The 19,586-nt window shown below is 47.4% G+C and overlaps 1 protein-coding gene across 1 annotated transcript in view; it reads right to left on the bottom strand.

Moving 5' to 3' along the window:
- Positions 1-19,092, bottom strand: part of snu (ABC-type transporter snustorr) — a 56,137-nt gene extending 37,045 nt beyond the window's left edge. Inside the window, exon 1 of the mRNA XM_075873027.1 lies at positions 17,160-19,092. Within this exon, the coding sequence (XP_075729142.1) occupies positions 17,160-17,222 (63 nt within the window). The 5' untranslated portion in view covers positions 17,223-19,092. The remainder of the gene's footprint in view (positions 1-17,159) is intronic.
- Positions 19,093-19,586: the final 494 nt, after the last annotated feature.

Raw genomic sequence — 19,586 nt, 5'->3', positions numbered from 1 at the left:
AACCGGTCGCCACGAAATCCAGGGAGCGTCTCCGTGCAGTGTGCACACACTGCACACTGTACAGTGAACCACGGTTTCTGGGGTTCACAATTCTGAATAGAAACAAAAATAAAACAGCTCAGGTGCAACACATCATGCAGGTACAGGGGGAAGGGGGGGGGTGTCAAAAGTTCTAGGTCACGCTCCCACTGAAATACATGGGATAATGTCCTGGCGAGAACTTTTCCCCTCTTGTACATCAGGTGCAACAATGTGACAGCTATGCAGAAGGTTGGGTCAGCTAAATGTCTGCGCGTATCGCGCTTGGGTTTCGTCGTCGTAAACATGTCATCCGTGATCGGTTGTGGCTGCGAGATACCAGAACCCGTCGCGGAGGCTCTTGATATGAAAACTAACTAGTTCTACCTATACAAGCTACTTACAGCCGTATAAATAAAGGGGTTTGTTTATTTATAAGGCGCAAAGCACGTGCATAAATAGTTTGGCCGAAAAACGAAAAAAGATCCCATTACGGCACTGGGCCTGTGCTGTAATGGTGGGAACATTATTGACACTTTAATGTGATTGTTTGTTATCGTAATGCGACTTTTTTTCGAAAGTTTGAAAGCCCCCCAAAATTTTAGTGTTGCATGAGTAATATACGCAAACTTTGCGCAAACGTAGATGAATGGCCGATAAGTGTGTTTAGAAAAACGTTGTTAACGATTTTGAGTACTTGGTACTCTACCACGGGAGAGCATAAAGCTGTCCTGTGCCTCCCCCCCCCCCCAAAAAAAAATACAGAAAAAGGGAAATAAAAAAATGAGGCAACATTGCGGTGCCAAGCCTGGTGGAAGGTCGGAGCTGGGCAGCTTTCTTTGTTTCTATTCGGTGTTCTTCTTTTCCTCCTCTGCTTCTTTCTTCCTCCTTTCACTTTTTTTTCTGTTTTTGTCTCTCTTTATTTCGATCAATTATTTCCTGTATCTTCATCGATTTCGTTCTCTCCTTTGCTGCCTATTTTTCTACTTATTTTTCTCATTGTTCCATCTTTTCATTTCGCCTTGCTTCCCCCCCTTTTTTTTTCTATTTGCATGCGTGGTTTCGCCTGCGTTACGCCAATCACACCAGTGGCCTTTTGCTGATCATGATAAGTGATCATCATTAAGGCGCTAGAAGAGCATCGGGAAGACGACTTCTTCGGTGTGAGCGCGTGCCCAATATGCTACGCACAGAGCGTTATGCCAAGCGGCGCACACGATAGCAGACATATACCCAGCCTACTAAAGTGCGGTGAATTTAAACGAGAATTGGCTACCCTACTACTTTATAGGTGGTATAGTAAAGCACCGGCGTGGCTCAATTAATGTACTATTTCTTGGTGCGAAAGCATCTATACTGCAAGAAATCTCGCTAGCTCTCACAGCGCTGCACCGGACGTATGAAACGGAGTATGATTTTAATAAGCACCGGTGCTCTGCGACCGTATACGCACGGGCCGACGGCCTACTTGTCCGACGTCACGGCTCGGAACGCGCGCATTTTACGCTGCGCTGTTTCGGAGAAGTTGCCATGACCCTGGTAAACTGCGGGAAAAAGCGGGCGCTTTTCGCCACGCGGAGTGTTTTACAGTTAGGAACACCGACCGCAGTCACGTGCGCAGTCACTCGAGAAAACAGCGCTGAACGCGATTCGCTTTCGATGCTCTCTTCTTTATCTGGGCAGACATCATGCACCGGCGCCAGAACGGGCATGGTCTCCAGGCGGCGCATATGTACTACGCCGGCGGGTCCATAAGTACGACGCAGGGTAGTGATGCGTTCTTCGCAGCGACGATAACCGTCAACCTCTCTGCAGGTTATTGGCTCCCCGAGAATGGATTTTCGCTTCGGAGCATGACCCAGTGTGCATACAAAGCAGCGAGGCATGTGGTGCTTTGCTTGCGATGCATCGAGGGACATGGCAGTGTGAGTGCGGTATGCTCCTGTACTCGCGCCTTTCTTCGACAAGATGCAGCATTTCAATCAGTAATACTATATTATTACCTGTAAGGGTTTTGCGTCCCAAAACAACAATACCATTAGAAGAGGAGATAATAGAAAAGGGCTCCGAAATTTTCGGCCACCAGGCGTTCTATATGTGTACTGACATCGCACAGTACATGAAACTCTACTATTTCGCCTCCATGGAAATGCGACCGGCATCGAACCTCTGAGTTAACAACCATGCAACCGCTGCTCCATCGCGGCGTACGAGCAGTTCCTGCCTTCACATGATTCGGTCCAGCTTCAATCAGCAAAATAAACGCCTCACCGAGGCTGGTTTCCCGATGTACCGCCGTTGCTGAGTGTCTACTCCGAGAAATCAGAACGAGCCCAGAGATGAATGCTCGAACCCGTACAAAGGATAAGAAAGGGGAGAAACGAAGCTTTGTGGTTATTCCCTATATCCACGGCGTCACACACAACCTCAAAAAAGTGGCCAGCAGGTGCGAAGTACACCTGGTTTTTTTTCTGCCCCAGAAAATCTGGCTAGGTTGTGCAAGGCCGTGAATCCTGGTTCCAGGGGAGAGCGAGGCTGCGAAATCAAGCATCGGAAGATGTACGTTCCATGCATCGAAGAGGTGGTGTACTCACTACCCCTGTCCTGCAGCAAGTGGTACATCGGCCAAACAGGCAGGTGCTTAAATGAGCGACTGAAAGAGCACGCTGACAACGTCTCTTGTACAGTATCGTGCCACCTCGGCATTCATTGCCGAGACTGCGGTTGTGTCCCCGACTTTCAGCATTGTACTGTCATTAGGCGTCATCGGGACCAGGTGATAACGCGAAATTTATGAGGCTGCAGAAATAGAAAGGCTGGGCATTGCATGTGTCAGCAGGCCTTCGATTGCTCTATCAGAAAAGAATTAGATTTTCTTCAGAACGTTGGCACACGTTTTGTTCATGGCACGTTATCACGATGATTACTCCGGTGTTAGGTGAATTCTGTTTTCTTTGATTTGTATTTTCCCTTTTTGTCAGATAATGCTCAAGTATACATTGTGCGGTTCCAGCAAATAAATCTTGTTGTAAGTCAGTGCGCTGTCTGTCTCCTTCTTTTCTTGTCCCTCGTTATTCGCGCTGTTTTTTATGTGAATCAAGCAGAGCTTGCTATTGGTATATGTACGTATTCGGTTTTGGGATTTTGTTCCTGCACAAACGTTACATGGTTGCAAAGACGAAGAAGTCCCAAAAACCCGAAGATATCTTCGATGCTGTGAATTTTTTTAGGTGGTTTTGTTTCGTCTTATTAACAAGAAAGTGTTTTATGCCGAGGTGCACCACGGCTGCGCTGACATATTTCCGTCACAGATATGACGTTGTAAGTATACGAACTGATTGCAAGGGAAAAAAAAAACGAGAAGTAAAGATTCTGTGCTGTGGGATTGAACCAGTCACCTCTCGACTCGCAGCGCGCGGCACTAACCACCATGGCCCGGAGCGTTCGTTGTCCGAAACGTTTAGGGCAAGCCATTTGTATACACCGTACTCCATTTGCTGGTCCTCAGAGCTCCGATACTTAAGCGCATTTCTGTTATCAGCAGCGAGATGGCGCAACGAGCTCGCACTTGGCGCGCTCTAAGAAGGTCGTCGCCTTCAAGGAGCGAAACCTCCACGGTGCGTGGTCTCTGCTGCGCGCGCGCTTATCAGACTCGTAACTCGAGAGAGGACGAAGGTCACTTCGCTCGCTGCCTCGGCCGCGTTTACGAAAGGAGCGCGCTGCTGACACACGAAGAAGTACGAATCAACAGTTGTTCGCGCTTGTACTGTGTATACTTGTGCGCTCGTTTCGTGCGCTTTTCTTTCTGTTTGAACAGTACAGTTTAAGTACCGAGCTGAGGCAGTTGTTGGTCCGCGCTGCTAATTTTGCGCGTGCTTTCTGCTTGAGGTGTGCGCTGCAAGTTACGAGCTCGTTGCCGTTCTTCACGTGACTTAGCAATTTTTTGTTTTTGCTGAAACAACGCACAATAAATGTGCGGCTACCTCTGTGAAGACACGTTTCACTTTCTTGTTACACCTATTCCTAGATAAGCGGATCCGCCACGTTCTTTCCCAGTTTCCAGAACTTATCTCAGTTCCATCCATCGGCCTATTCAGAAGCGTATAAATATTTTTGGAGGGAGGGGAGGTTGTCTTGTGTTTTGACATGTCGCGCTGTTTAAAACCATGACTTAGAAAACACATTGGCGCTTGTTGGTGATGCATACTTATTGAAGCCATTTCTTTATCAAACAAAGGTGTCAGTACGACGTTTGTCTCCTTGCGTGCAAGCGAATACAAATTATTAGTTGGGCAATTATAAGCAGTTACGACTTTTATTTTTAGCTTTCTGCCTGGAATGCGCATGCGCCCACGATCTTTCGCGACTTGTTTATCGTCTATCTATTTTCAATGAATCACTTGGAGTACATGCAGCAATCGTCATATCTTTCTGCGTGCTAATGTTAAATTTTGAGCGTCGAATTCTTTCAAAGAGAAAACAAATGTTGAAACAATGAAACCGTACTGGCCCAATCTTACATTACGCATACATTTTGTGGCTTATCTGGCCACACCATGAGCGTGCTTAATTTTCTAAGCTTTAGGCTACATTGACACCTCTTCTTGTTTATCACTGTGGACAACTTTTTGAAACGTGTGACCGTCATCGCAAACTTTGTCGTAATCCCCTTTTCGTTGCTCTGATGCGTGCCATAAAAGGGCCCCTGTAAACGCTCTATTCACCTGTCTTTCTGTGCTTCCCGTACTTCTTGTGCTGTTTTACATTTGTGAAAGTTAGAAGGAATTTTCGGCTAGGCATCCATCTACATTTTACAGCATCTCTCACAAGTGGTCGCGAAATCAAGTAAGATTGGCGGAACCGGATTGGAAAGGCGTAGGCGCGACATTATTTCAGAATGGGGGTGGGGTGGAGGTGGGTACGTCAGCGTGTTTGTATGTGCGATTATTATTATTATTATTATTATTATTATTATTATTATTATTATTATTATTATTATCGTCATCATCCTTAACTTGACGGCGCCCGCTGCAGGCCGAAAACATCTCCCATGCATGTTCCCTCAATCCACCAGGTCCTGTGCTTGGTGAGGCCATGTTATCCCTTGCAAAATTCGTAATCTCGGTCTAGTGGCTAAGGTACTCGGCTGCTGACCCGCAGGGCGCGGGTTCGTATCCCGGCCGCGGCGGCTGCATTTCCGATGGAGGCGGAAATGTTGTAGGCCCGTGTGCTCAGATTTGGGTGCACGTTAAAGAACCCCAGGTGGTCTAAATTTCCGGAGCCCTCCACTACGGCGTCTCTCATAATCATATAGTGGTTTTGGGACGTTAAACCCCACATATCAATCAATCAATCATCAATCAAAATTCGTAATCTCATCTGCCCACTCAACTTTCTGCCTCTCCCTTACGCGTTTGCCTTCTCTTAGAATGCAGTCGGTTGCCCTTGATGACTAGCGGTTATCCTGCGCCCACGAGCTACATGTCCTGTCTATGTCAACTTCTTGATTTCGACGGAGAAGCCCGCTACACCCGTCTGTTCCCTGACCCACTCTGACCTCTTCTTGTTCCGGAAAATTACACCTATAATGTTTATTTGCATGCCTCGTTGCACACATGCAAAATAAAAAAAAACTAGTAAAAAAAGCAGCCCTCTCCCCTGAGCCCCCTTCTGGCTATACGCGTATGTTGTATGAAAATTTGCACCCGCAGGTCGCGGGATCGAATCCCGGCTGCGGCGGCTGCATTTCCGATGGAGGCGGAAATGTTGTAGGCCCGTGTGCTCAGATTTGGGTGCACGTTAAAGAACCCCAGGTGGTCGAAATTTCCAGAGCCCTCCACTACGGCGTCTCTCATAATCATATGGTGGTTTCGGGACGTTAAACCCCAAAAGTCAATCAATCAATGCAAATTTGCGGCGTGGCCGGCGGCAGCCTATAAGGTAAGCACTAAGCAAAAGCATTACTTTGTTTACGTTCTCTTTTAAGCTTGTTTATTAGCAGAACTGTATATGTAAGCAAAAACATGAGCTGATGCCTTCTTCCTGACGCATCTTGCCTTCGTTCAACGCGGTTCTTCCATCACAACAAATAACACGCGACGGCATCTGCAAACCTTCCTCTCCAATCTGCGCCTACAAGATCTTAACCGGGCTTCTGTTATATCCTGAGAGAGCGGCGTTCGGTTAAATACGCAATGCGTGCCAGCATCCGCTTGGCCGAGTGACTCATGCGCAGGCTGCCGCAGCGTCAACCGATGCTTCCTCGTCGAACGGGAAAGTCGGTGGCGACCGTCCCGCGGCGTCGATGACGAGGGATTCGAAAAATTATCGTCTCGTAGTGACGTCACAACTGCAGAAAGGTGACGTCATTATGACGTCAGAAGGTTTAGTGTGGTGTCATGTGGCCACAGGATGCCGCTGGATAGCGCCCTCCTTTGGGCGGCGAGCAAAACCGGACACGGCGCTTGGCAGGGGCAAGCGAAGCCATATGACTCGTGTTTCCCGCTTATTTGACGAATACCCGTGTGGAGACGGCGCCCATTGAAATTATATCGGTCAGAGTTGTGCCTGTAAGGATAAAAGCAGCCGTGTCTCGAGTAGAGATTTTACTTCGGTATACCTGGTATTTGGCAGTGACACTTGGAGTGATATGCAGGGCCACGAGACGCTCCGTGTGCGTTTATGACTCAGTGTCGGTTGTAGTTGTCATGTATTGCAGTCTAAAAAAACGTTATGAACGGTTCCTATGAAGTAGTCATCGTCACACTTAAAATAATAACCGACAGCTGAGATTGTTCGTACGTATTTATGTTTAAAGTTTACTAGTTAATGGCCGGCTGGCTCAGGCATGGGCTTCTTCTACTATTATCGATAGACGCGTTGCTTTATTCCTCTGCATGTAAAAAAACTGCACAATCATTGAATTTACGCTCTCATTTGCACTTTGGACAATGCAGAAGTGCACTGGATGGTGAGCCTGTCGTTAGCGATGTTTTCGCGCGTGCCCCCACACGTTCCGCATTGACTAATATCGCCACTTGCCTGGGCATGCGTAGAAGAGTTATCGTGCCGAGTTTGCTTTCCGTCGCAGGTTACGTTTTCAGTTGTTAGTTGGTGAACTGACTTGTTTTCTGTGTCCCCATTCGTTTGCCCAGACTTTTAAGGTGAACCGAGAACCATCTCGGTGCCCGTTCCCGTGTTGAGCCGTCAACGTTGGTGGCGTTAACCGATATACACGAAATGGTAACCGACAGACGTGAAAAATAATGTGACAAAAAAGCACCCACGATGACAGTCGAGTAGTCTACCACAAAGCCACGCTGGTGTTTGGAACTATTTTGCAAAAAAAAAAAAAAAAGAATCCTATACAGCCATTATGTTGGGTAAGCAATTTCGTTGATCTATGTATTACAAGCGTGGTACAAGGGTTTAAAAATCGCGGTGTATCCACGAACTGAATGATGACGATTGGGCGAAGCTGGGGGATATCTTTAATTCCCGTAACTTCTTTCTTTCTTTCTTTCTTTCTTTCTTTCTTTCTTTCTTTCTTTCTTTCTTTCTTTCTTTCTTTCTTTCTTTCTTTCTTTCTTTCTTTCTTTCTTTCTTTCTTTCTTTCTTTCTTTCTTTCTTTCTTTCTTTCTGTTGTAACGAAGTGCACTCCACGACCATGAGAGAGAATGCCGGGAGCGAGCGTCTTATACAGCTCTTGGGGCGAAAGAAAGAGCGTGCCACGAGTGCATCCGCGATCATCGTTCTCCTCTTCTACCTCTATCATTGTGTTTCACGTGATCACTGTCATGGAGAAATTTGACCATTTGCGGGAAAACTACTGCGCACGAGCAGTAATGGCACAGGTAGCGCCCTCTACAGGCGTTTTTGTTTTAGTTGGAAAACATCAGCCGCCAGTCATACATTCGTTAGCCGTGGTTGAGTGGCTTTGCTTTCGTAGTTAGGGTTAATATGCCAACACACTGCGTGAATTATCATACCGAGATACAAGCGTGAAGAGCTGCGCTTGTTCATGTTAAGGCGCGAATAAAACCTACGAAAATTACCGGTGACTGTGCATTCGGTTGTGCCTTCATCGTCCTCCTTTTGAGTTATCGCTGGTTTTTGTCGGAGCGAAACCGAGAAATTAGGGCGAACTTTGACAGGCTCTCGTCCGCGAGGCTACGTGCTGAAAAGAGATGCTTGGATAACGGCATGCGAAATGTTGGCGGAGGAGGAGCCTTTATTGAAAGAGAGGAGTGTGACGCACGCGGCTCGCTCAGGGTATACCGAACCAGCGCCTGCTCTGGCGGAACTAACACTCTCTGATCTCTTTAGTGTACCACGGCAGCACACGAGTCGTGCTCATATCCGCGTTACCGCTCAATACTTCTGTTAATGCGCGAAGATGCACTCCCACGGATCTGCGCGAACCATTTTTCTTTGAAGCACGAGTAATTTGATAATCACAATAGTGACAGCTACATCGGTAGCCCTTTTATGCACAGTAGGATAAATTCATGTTACGTTATGAAATAGAATGTAGCGTATTAGGAAAGTGCATATTCATTATTACATCGTCACTTGACACTTTGGCGATTTTAACTGGAGACACTTGTATTAGAGTGTACTAGACACGCCTATAGTATGCTCTACTTGTATATATATATATATATATATATATATATATATATATATATATATGAAAGCTCCCTCCCAGTAATACAATCACAGTGCGTTCTAACGATGGGACCCGTAGTAACGGCGAACACTGCCGTTTTCACGCAAACACCGGACCTCACAGACGGTGCACAAGCCGTCCTCACTGAACCTGTAGTTAATCGACAGACATTTCAAGGTTCAACATCAAGTGTATAACATAATGTTTTTCTTGGAGGAGCAGGCGTGATGAGCCTGGTGAACCGTCGAAGTAGCGGGGTGCAGGTACCACCTTACTTGGTTGTTGCTCAGGCTGAAACGCGAGAAATTCCTGTTTTATACCGTGCATACAAACGTCAACAGAATGTTTCCCTCCTTTACCATCTTGTTTCATTAATGGGCACGCGTATTTGGTGATCGAACGTATACTCAGTTTTTGGCAGCAGCACACGCATGCCTTTTTTTCCACTTTCATTTATCGAAATAATGTTTTCATACTTCGTAACTATTCCGGAAAGCCCACTGTGATAGTTTAGGGACTACAGCGCTGCGCAGCTATGTAGCTCGAGGGCATGGGTCCGAGTACCGACCTCGGCTGGTGCATTTCAGTGAGGGCGAGATGTAAAAGCTCCCGACCACTTGCACGGAGGTTTGGATACATCAAACGAGTTGACCGTTGGGCGAGTTGGTGCTTTGACATAGAAACCATCGCGAGGGTGCAACTAAACAAAAACACATAGGAAGAGACAGACGAGGACTACTCTCTAACGGTTCCTGGGGGGTTGAAAATAGTACAGAGTCCCTCACCACGACGGGCCCCATATCGGGCGTGAGACGAAGTTTTCACGCCTAAAGGTACGCAGTCTTATTAAAAAAAAAAAGACAAAATATTTTACAAATGCTTGCTGGGGAAGTATGCCTTGTTTTTGGCAAAGCTCACCCGTTTAACCTGTGTGCGTGCCGTTTCATGTTCTCGCATTTTTTTCTCTGCTTAGTGCGAGAAAGTACGTGTTGTGAGTCCTATGTTAGATTGCACTGATTTCGACACTGACCCAAGTTTTCGGCATATGAAGAGCGTTAGTTCTTTGTTCAATGCTTTGTTGTAAAGGAAAGTGGGCTTGTATTACTGGAGGCTCTTTTCCTTATTTTTATTTTTTTTTGTTGGTGGGTGGAGCAACTTGTTCTAGTGACAACAGAGAATTCAATACATAAAGCTTTATCTATGAATGCGGGTTTTTATGAAGGGAACGCCAGTGATCACCAACGAGTGCCATGCTTTAGCAAATGTATGGACAATCAATCAATCAATCAATCAATCAATCAATCAATCAATCAATCAATCATTTTGGCGTCCTCTTGAGAGAAAGTATCTGCTAAGTGGTTTGTGAGAAAGAAGCTGGGAAAGAGGGCAGATCTGTCTGGCGCGAAATTGCCGACTGTGTTCATGCATTCAGACGTTTCGGGTCACATATAATGACATGCATAAACGCCGGCTTGTGTTACTGAGGGTTACGTGACACCGTGCCCGACAGAGCAAAGAGATGCGGGCACAAAGCACATCGCACGCTGATGGGAGCCCGTTTCGTACCGCATGACACTGAGCGGTTGAGCGCTCGCTGCCCGTGCGGTGCGTGAAGGAATGCTTCCTTTGCCGCGTTCAACCGTGCACGCTTTCAATCTCAATGTGACATGCAAATATCATTCATTTGGCTAGCACTGGGAGTTTCCTGTAGACGATGTATATTCGACCTTTGACGCACTAGGGCTAAGCTCGTATAGATAAGAAGGCATTGCGAAAAAGAAAAAAAAAGGCGCGCGTTTAGAGTGTTTTTTTTGTTTCGCTTGTGTTACTTAGGCGTCTATAGGTTTTCATGACATTATGTACGTACTAGCCCAGCGACAATGCAGCCATGAACTTCGAAAGAGAGATAAAAGTTTGTGATTGAAGCTTGAGGGAGGGTTACAGCAAAATTTGTGTTAAAACGAGAACAGTATACGAGGTAAAACGAGAACAATGTGAATTTGAGAACAACCGTGAGCTAACGTAGCTTCTGAAATGTTAGGTTGTGGATTTCTGGGAAGACCCAGAAATGCCGTAGTTGAACACGGTTGAATCAGTTAATGACCTACTGCGCAATTGTCCAGCAGAAGAAAGCAGTGTTTGACGTTCACTTGCGTAACGCTTTTCACAGTTTGAAAAGGTTGTAGCTACTCACCTCTCTATCTCACCATCGTCATTCATTAGTCTTTTTACTCTCGCTTCCACTTCCCCGGTGTGTAGCAGCAGGCTAGAGCATGCTATCACTCAGGCTGACCTCTCTACCTTTCCGTAAATAAACCTCCTCTCTCGCTTGTTATTTCAAACTCGGTTAATTCGAACTTCCATAGCTGCAGCAGAGGCAAAACGGCACAGGAGAACAAAAAAAGAAGTGGACACAACACGAGAGCCGACTTTCAACTGAAATTTTCTTATTGATGGAATATCATAGCATACTGTTACTGCGCATGTTCTTATAAGGCAAGAAAACTCATGATGGTACTCTTGGCTAGACACAGGACAACTAATCAACACTAGGCTGTTAATGATTACGGTGAGCCAAAAAGGAAATTTTCTTATCCTGGAGGGCGATTCAAGGCTGACTGAAGCAGTTATGTGCTACCATATTTATTCTGTAACCTGAAGAACTCCACTTGTCAACTGATAGTAGAAGGGGAAAGGAATCGTTGCCAGAGAAAAAAATCTGTGGTGCACTAGCAATCCTGGAAATGTATTGCCAAGTGCGTCGAGCAAACGTTACTTCTCAGGACATTACTTCTCCGAGTCGTGAGTTCACGCATCGCCCCTACTGACCTATGTATGTGTGCGCGTATCACCTGTTCTCGCTTTCCTTATTCCTTTACCTATTCTTTTCCTCCTCTCCCGCATGTAGGTGAGCACACCGGGTGCCACCTGGTTAACCTCCCTTCCTTACCTTTGTCACTCCACACCTGAAGGGTACGAGATGTACCAATGACACATGGCATAATTACATTCGTGTGCTTAATGGATCATTCACCAATGCACCTTTTATTTTTGATAGTATATTACTACTGCACATGTAAGAGCAGGCGCAGTAAAGCTATATTATGATGTTCGTTCAATAAAAAAAATCAGTTGAATGTTAACGCTCGTGTTAGGTCCACTTTTTTTCTTAGTCCTTGTTCTTTTGCGCTGTTTTGAATATAACAGTTATAATTCGTTACCAACTTGCCCAGTTTTCAATTCTACTAATTCGAACTTAGCTGATTCGAACTAACGCCTTAGGCCCGGCACTGCCGTGTGTAGGAAAGCTCCCTATAGTTCAAACGGGTCGGTATCCGCAGCGGTTAATTCAAACTGCAGGTAGCCCCCTGGATTTTGTCGCTTGTCGCGGAACTCGGCCCAGAGTGATTACAATGTGTTGCAAAACTAAGCCAAACTAAATTTACTAGAGATGAAAAAAAATGGCCTCATTTCACTCGAGGATTCCGATGCTGAGCTGGAGCTCTTTGGAAAGCTGCAAACGATGCTCATGGAGTATGTAGTGACAGAAAAAGCGCTAGAAAATGCAAATTACCTCTCAATATGGATTGCGTTAACTTTGCCATGTAAGCGAACGTGTTTTGGAGCACAGAGAGTGTTATATATTTTGACATTAAGGCCCACTGCTCGCATGAACGGATGTCACTGCTTGTTTCTGGCGTATCACTACACTTATTCATAAATACTGTTCGCTTTTAGAGCTCTGTGAACTGGATTCGCAAAATCACCTGTCATGAACGCGTAGTATTGCCTAATTTGTGATAACGGGTCCGCAGGCGACTTCTTTGGGCTCTGCTCACACAGCGTTGAACGATGTCCGTTCATTCTAGCGAAATGGGCACACCTTTCACTATGGCGTCCCTCATAATTATATCACTAGGCAGGGACATAAAGCCCCAACAACTATTGGTTATCAGTCGACATCCAATTCTCAGTTATCGTGCATCTCGGATTCTATTGCGAACGTTTCTCTTTTTTTTTTTTGTTATCACTGCTAACGGTGCACTGATGCATGATTGCCCGCTCCGGCCACTGACCCTGTCTTCTCATATTTCACACGTCAGCTTATGTTTACTATTTTCCCTTCTAAATTTATATATCGTAAAAATGTCCGTTACAATCACCACGGGGTTTTTGGCGGTTTTTTCTAGAGGTGCCGCATACTCAATAGTTCGGTCGGTTCCGACATATTCCCGTTTGTCCTGATTGCGTGACAATATGGAATCCAAGCTCGTGTATGGATGCGGCGCTCGCACTGCCGCGCCCCGCCGTGGTGGTCTAGTGGCTAAGGTACTCGGCTGCTGACCCGCAAGTCGCGGGATCGAATCCCGGCTGCGGCGGCTGCATTTCCGATGGAGGCGGAAATGTTGTAGGCCCGTGTGCTCAGATTTGGGTGCACGTTAAAGAACCCCACGTGGTCCAAATTTCCGGAGCCCTCCACTATGGCGTCTCTCATAATCATATCGTGGTTTTGGGACGTTGAACCCCACAAATCAATCGATAAATCGCACTGCCGAGTTGTGCGTTAAGCCTAGACATATCGTGCCGTTTGGCGTTCGATTCGACGCTGCTTTCGGCGTACGACGATTCAGGGCGAAGGAGTGCTGCCGGCGAAGACAGTTTGTCGCCGTATTGGGCAAGGGCACGTGCACGCATGCGGTCCTCACTCAGCCCAGATTACTGCTACAGTCACCAAATAGTCAGAGTTATTCAATCTGACCAACTAGTTACATGTGCCGCACCGCAGATGAAATTCGAGAGCTCTGCGCGTGCGCGGCACTGCTTTGGAAGCCGTGTTATGACGCCTATCGAGCGCGCGTTTTGGGGAATCAGTTTTTTTTTGTCAAGGTAACACGAGAACGTGTACCGCGTATCAGCGTGAGAAACTGGAGCGTGCAACCCGTTCGCGTTTGCCAACAGTGCATGCAACATCGTCATTTTGCAGGCGCGCCACGTCAGTGTGCCTCGATGCGCGCGCATAGGCTGACACGGCAGGAAAGCGTGTTAATGACCTATATAATCGCAGATAGTAAGAAATAGGCTTCGTAAATGCACCAGAACGAAACTTCAACGCAGTCAGATAGTAGCCGTGGGGCTAGCGAAAAAAGATCACGTCGCTACAAGGGTTAGTACAAAAAAATCAATTGGGCATAAAGCAGCCACCAACGGTGGCCCTGCTGGTCGGTGCTGTTGCGGCTAGAAATTCTCCTCTACGTGCATCGGACGAACCCAGGCAAGCACTGTTCTGCAATATTATCGTTTCACTCACCGAAATAGCCGAGCATTTTTCGCACTGAAAGTTTTCCCTCAGTGCAAGCCTGAGTAAATCGGCCAAACAGACTGGCACAGCGAACTCGGGCTGTTGCTCGAGCGAGCGTTTCGACAAGCGTTTCCAGGCTGCAACTGCCTACTTTACATCCTATAGCTGCCTACATTGAAACAGACAATCCCGCCTGTCGGATCGTTGCCTCCTCCGACACCTCGTGTTTAGAAGGTTTCTCATCGCATCAAGATTTTATCTTGCCCTGAAACTCATTTACAGCAGCGAAGTACATAGCCCGGCAAGAAGTTTTGCTAAGAGTACACAACGCATGACTGCACAGCACAATCGCAGCAGAGTGATAGCTGAGCGTACAGAGAGCCACTTTGAGGCGCGTTTTGCTGTTCATTCAAATGACAGCGGCGGCGTGAGCTATTTGCGGAGCGGAGGTGTGGCGGCATCTGCATGGTCACGGTCGAGAGCGCGCGCCCACGAGCTCTGGTTTTGAGTGCGAACCGGGCACCCTGTATCGTTTACGCCGCGCGTGATGTGCTGTACGCACCATGTCACACCCGGGGCGAAAATATTTTTCGACCGCCGGCGTATTTGGAGCAAGGAGAAGAAGGCCCTCCCGATCGAAAGAGCGCACCCCGCCCGAGGGGCGGGCTCATTCCGGAACACTGCGCGTGTGGCTCCGTTCGCGGCGTCGCTGCAGTGTATTCGTCAGGTGGGGCTAAAGGGGCCAGCAGAACACGTGCACAGTTAGTCTCACAGTATCACTCTTTGGACGGTATACCGCGAATAATCTGTCACCTGCCGTGCTAGCGAAGCTCGACATTTTGGTTTCGTTTCGTGTCTGCCACGTTTGAACGCGAGCAACGTTAACGGAAAATCACCGCCCAAGCACTCCGTACAAATGGTTAACCAGCGAAAGCTGAAATGTGCAGCCCCGCTTTTAGCAGTGGGTTTGACCCGACGTGGCAACGAAGCGTTTTACAATTATTGGTTCAATGTACGCGTACTTCTTAATGAGATTACACACACCTTTCGCTCTGGTTTACAACAGTGTTCATTTCACATGCCCCACACTGTGTCTCGCATTATCACGGTCATGGAGGAATGTAATGAGCGGCTAAATGCATTTCGCAATACCTTAATCGGAGTGGTTGTTCTCATAGAGTTTCTCAATATACGCTAGAGGGAACTCTGGCGCTGGTGTCTATGGGAGCTGCAACACACTGCGCTTCAGCGAGCATGGGAATGATGGGTACTACACACCTTTGTCTAATTTTCGTACTTCTGGCCTGTTTTTGGCTCCGTGTGTGTTCGTGTGGCTTGAAGCTGTTTTTTCACGAAAACATAAACTAGCAAATGTTCACCGCTTGCGCTTCACAACCTTATTTACTTAGGCTTACCATTTTGAATCAAGTCATTAAGTTCAAAAGGGTTTGTTCTTTCTTTCAAAACAAAACCGTAACCAGCAGTAAACGAAGCCGCAAGTACGATTCGCCACCCGCAAGTACGAAGGCTAGGCAAATGTGTGTACTACCCATCATTCCCATGGTCGCTGAACGATCGCAGCGCCAGAGTGCCCTCTAGTTAATTTTGGGAAACTCTATGGTTGTTCTTGAACCACAGGCGATCACACATGCCGAAGCCAATGTGCCGCCGGAGAAACTTCCGGTGAAGCGTCTGCCATCGCGAGCCAACCCGGCGGGGAGGTCCCACGTTGCGCGCGGGATCGCCTCCACAGCTGCGGCCACGTCACTTGCGCAGACGGAGCATTATTTATCACCCCCGGGAATGTACTATCTTCACCAGACGAGCGTTCGTCGAAACATAGATTACGATAATTATGACAGTTTCTTCAAACGTAGCGGTATAAGCAACACTCAGTAGAAGTACAACTGCGGTGAAATACATGCAACGTAACAGATTAATTGTGAGTGTACAAAACGCCCCGTCTAGTGGTCTACAGTGGCTAAGGTGCTTGGCTGCTCACCCACAGGTCGCTGCATTGAATCTCGTTCGCAGCTGCATTTTCGATGAAGGCAAAAGTGCTGTAGGCCCATGCGCTCAGATTTGGGTGCACGTTAAAGAACCCTATAGGTGGTCGAAATTTCGGGAGCCCTCCACTACGGCGTCTCTCATAATCATGTGGTTGGTTTGGGACGTCAAACCCTACATATGAATCAACGAAATCCACCGTTAGTGTACAACACATCGAGGTGCGCGAAGCGTGCCATCGAGGTTGCGCTTGTACGGTGGTATATAGTCTGCTCACTGAGCATGAGGTTGCGGGCTCGACTCCAGACTGTGGTGACTGCCGTCATGCCAGTTTGTTTCACTTCATTGCCGAAATTAATTAGAAATGCTCTCCTGAATAACGTATTATACCGCAAGTGTTTAAGCCTCGTTTGCAACATACATTTCTTGCTTGTCGTAAGTTACCGTTGATGAAAAAAAAAATGCCAGGCCTGCGCGGTATACGCGCAGCACAGTCACAGCGAAAGCAAGAAGAGCGACCTTTTAAAGCCTTTTCAGAACACTCATTGGGTAACTGCTGCAAGCCCACTAGCTTGGTAACCACTAGGGCAAATTAATAATAAACTTGTAGGTAGTAGGCTCGCACTCGCTATGCAACTTTTGTCATTTTTTTGTCATTCTTCTGAGAAGGGTGGTATTCGCTAAACACTTGCAAGGAATTTTGTGCCATTTTGTCCATGCAGTGGCTGACGACGATGAGAAATAATGGCTTAAGTGGTATGTGCCACAGTTAATGGGGAAACAAAAACAAACTTTTGTAATAGGTCGGAACGTTAGGCTGCCCACTCGTTACGCTATTTGCATTTTGTGACGACTGGTTGCTCTTTCACTGTTGTAGAACGCTTTATAAGTCGTAATAACGCGATTGCTTTCCCGACATCAAGCCTGCCTATGGCAAGTTTGACAAAGTCACAGACACCGGTGTAGCTTAGTGGTAGGATACTGGGCTGGCACCCAGCAAACCCGAGTTCGAGCCCCACTGTGCCATTGGCGCTAGGTTTCTTTTCTAACGTCGCGCGATGTGGTTACAGACACCGGCGGTGGCGGACAACATGCAACTGCGCGTGACCCGAAAAGATCCCATAACAGCGTTCGCTGTAAAAAAAAAAAAAAAACTGCTTAACTTACATGTCCATCGCTGAACGGGCCGGCCGTCTTCCGGTACACCAGTAGCTGAACTCCGCTAGCCATGAGTCGTGTGTGTAGCACTCAAGCCGAGCATTCAACCAGTAGCAGACATCATCGTCGCTGCAGTCACAATCCTTCGCGGGAAAATGTCGTTACTGAATCTGGTTTCTAAAACATTGCACAACGAAACCTACTGCCTTGTGTAGTAATCGCCGATTCCTTGGCAGCTGGACCGCTGTCCCCGTGGACGTGTTCATAAGTTGCCATGCAGTGCGTTCCTTTGCAACGCATGAACGATGACTTTTAGATGACTTGATGATTGACCTAACATCTGGCTGTTCACGTCCTTGCCACACTTCGCGCTCCTTTTTTTTATGCGCTGGATGATCCAGCTTATGAAAAGGAAGCTTACGAATTCGTTGTATTTTTGTCCGTAAGTTCATTCATGTGTCATCTTTCGCTGGCATATGACGTAGAATACATGTCCAGTTTATAACGTGCGTAGAAGTGTGAACGGCACTGATAAACTTGCGAGGTCACCGCTGGAAGCTATCGGGCGTCTCGCAAGCGAAGCATGAAAGTTCGCCTCCCATTTCAAACCGTGAAGACAGAACGCTTTTCTCGAATCGTTATTCAGACTTCTTGATGGTTTCGACTTGCTCGTTGCACACATGAAAAAGAGCGCTTTATCGCACACTTAACCGTGCAACAACTACCAGCTGATGCATCTTGTCCATATTTTCACTTGTTTTGAGGAATCACGTCTATGGCCAATTCGTACTGAGGAACTTCTAGGCGATGTTCTCAATTGCACGAGACACTTCAATTTTTGAATGTCTTTCAGTTCTTCCAGAGAAATGGAATATCATCAAGGTGGGCAAGATCTTGGCTATGCTGCGACGCACATTTAACATTTTTCTACGGACCTTTTCACAAACACTCCCGCTTCCGGCAAGACACTCTTGAAAAAGTTTCTGCTTAAAGGAGTGCTCTGCATCCGCAAGCGCACACTAAGCTGACGTATCGCAACTTTTGTGGTCGTAAACCGAGTCCCAGATCAAGTACTGCCTCAACAGATCACTGACGTTTCACGTATGCGTAGCTTCCTTCGAAATGAAATATGCCTTCTTTACGCACACCAAAGCTTAAATATTGATCACGTCGCTTTGTGTTACTGGCTGTCAGCTACGTTCGTTGTATGATCGGTGATCTTCTGATTTTTCTCGGTACTGCCCTGTCAGCCACGCATCCATAATCTTGGACCCAGAGGTTCATAAGAGAAGCTTTTTTTTTCTATGTAGGAGTTTCACTCTTGTTAATACCAAGGACACTGGTCACAGCGCAACACAAAGAACTTGCGTGGTTAGAACTTCCGGGAAACTGGCGAGTATGGCTTGGCTGTATGGACAGGCAGTCAGTCACAGACGAGTAACTCCTTTCTGGCAGCGAGTTCCTTCGCACTTACGCCGCCGATGTCTTGTGTTGCTGAGAAACTACTTCGTTCTCGAATGAACAAGGCGTCCAAATGACTTACTTGGACAATCTGAGCAAGGGGCTTCTCATCCAAGGAGACATCTGTTGCAGTTCTCACGAGGTCTCTTGTACAGCGTTCCACCACTAACGCTCGTCTGGTCCAGATGCTACCGTAGGGTTGTCCTCGATAGGTGCGGGCCCTGCTGATGAAGCTCGGAGTCCAGGATGTTTAGTGGACCTGGCTAGCTGCGTCGTTTGGTGCTCTTGAGTGTATCTTCCATTTACGCTGCGCTGCGCTTCAGACGCTCCTTTGGTGCATCGTACTGTAGCCGCGTCACTGTTCTGGGCTGAGGACCTTGAACACTCCGGGAGACCAAACCTGGCGACTGTCTCAGGCCGCCGACTGGTAAGCGAGTCAGTGACGCGGTCGAGGTGGTGAGGGGAGTCACCACTGGTGTTGGCAGTTGTGGTGACGGTGGCACGGCGGTCTCCGCGCCTCGACGCTTCGGCCGTGGCGGCCGCTGGCGATGCATGGCGGGGCGAGTGCGGCGAGCGGTGACCCCATTCGCGGCGCGTCCCGCTTTACCGCCGTGCACGCCTTTTAGCGCGACGTCGGGGCTGCTGCCGCCGTACGCACAATATGCGCTTCTTTGCCTCTTCTCTGCTTTCTTCTCTGCAGCATACTCTTAGCTTCTTGTTTTCTTTTCGCTTCGTCCAGAGAAGATTGTTGCGTACCGTTATGTTCTCCGTAAAGCGTACAAGGTTGCAGGGTTATAGATACTATAGACACGTCGCTCAGTGGTTGGACGATGATCTGCATGTGTAGGTAGTATCGTCTGAGGAGGATCCGGACGTACGTCAACATTTTCTTCGCGCGTCAAGTTCACGTAGTTGGCACAGCCGGGAGGGGGAAGGGTATAAGCCGGCCCTTGGATTTTTTAATTTGGCAGGTGC

Source organism: Rhipicephalus microplus, chromosome 9 (assembly GCF_043290135.1).
Source record: "Rhipicephalus microplus isolate Deutch F79 chromosome 9, USDA_Rmic, whole genome shotgun sequence".
In the NCBI taxonomy this organism is placed as follows: domain Eukaryota; kingdom Metazoa; phylum Arthropoda; class Arachnida; order Ixodida; family Ixodidae; genus Rhipicephalus; species Rhipicephalus microplus.
This window is presented reverse-complemented; position numbering and strand designations above follow the sequence as displayed.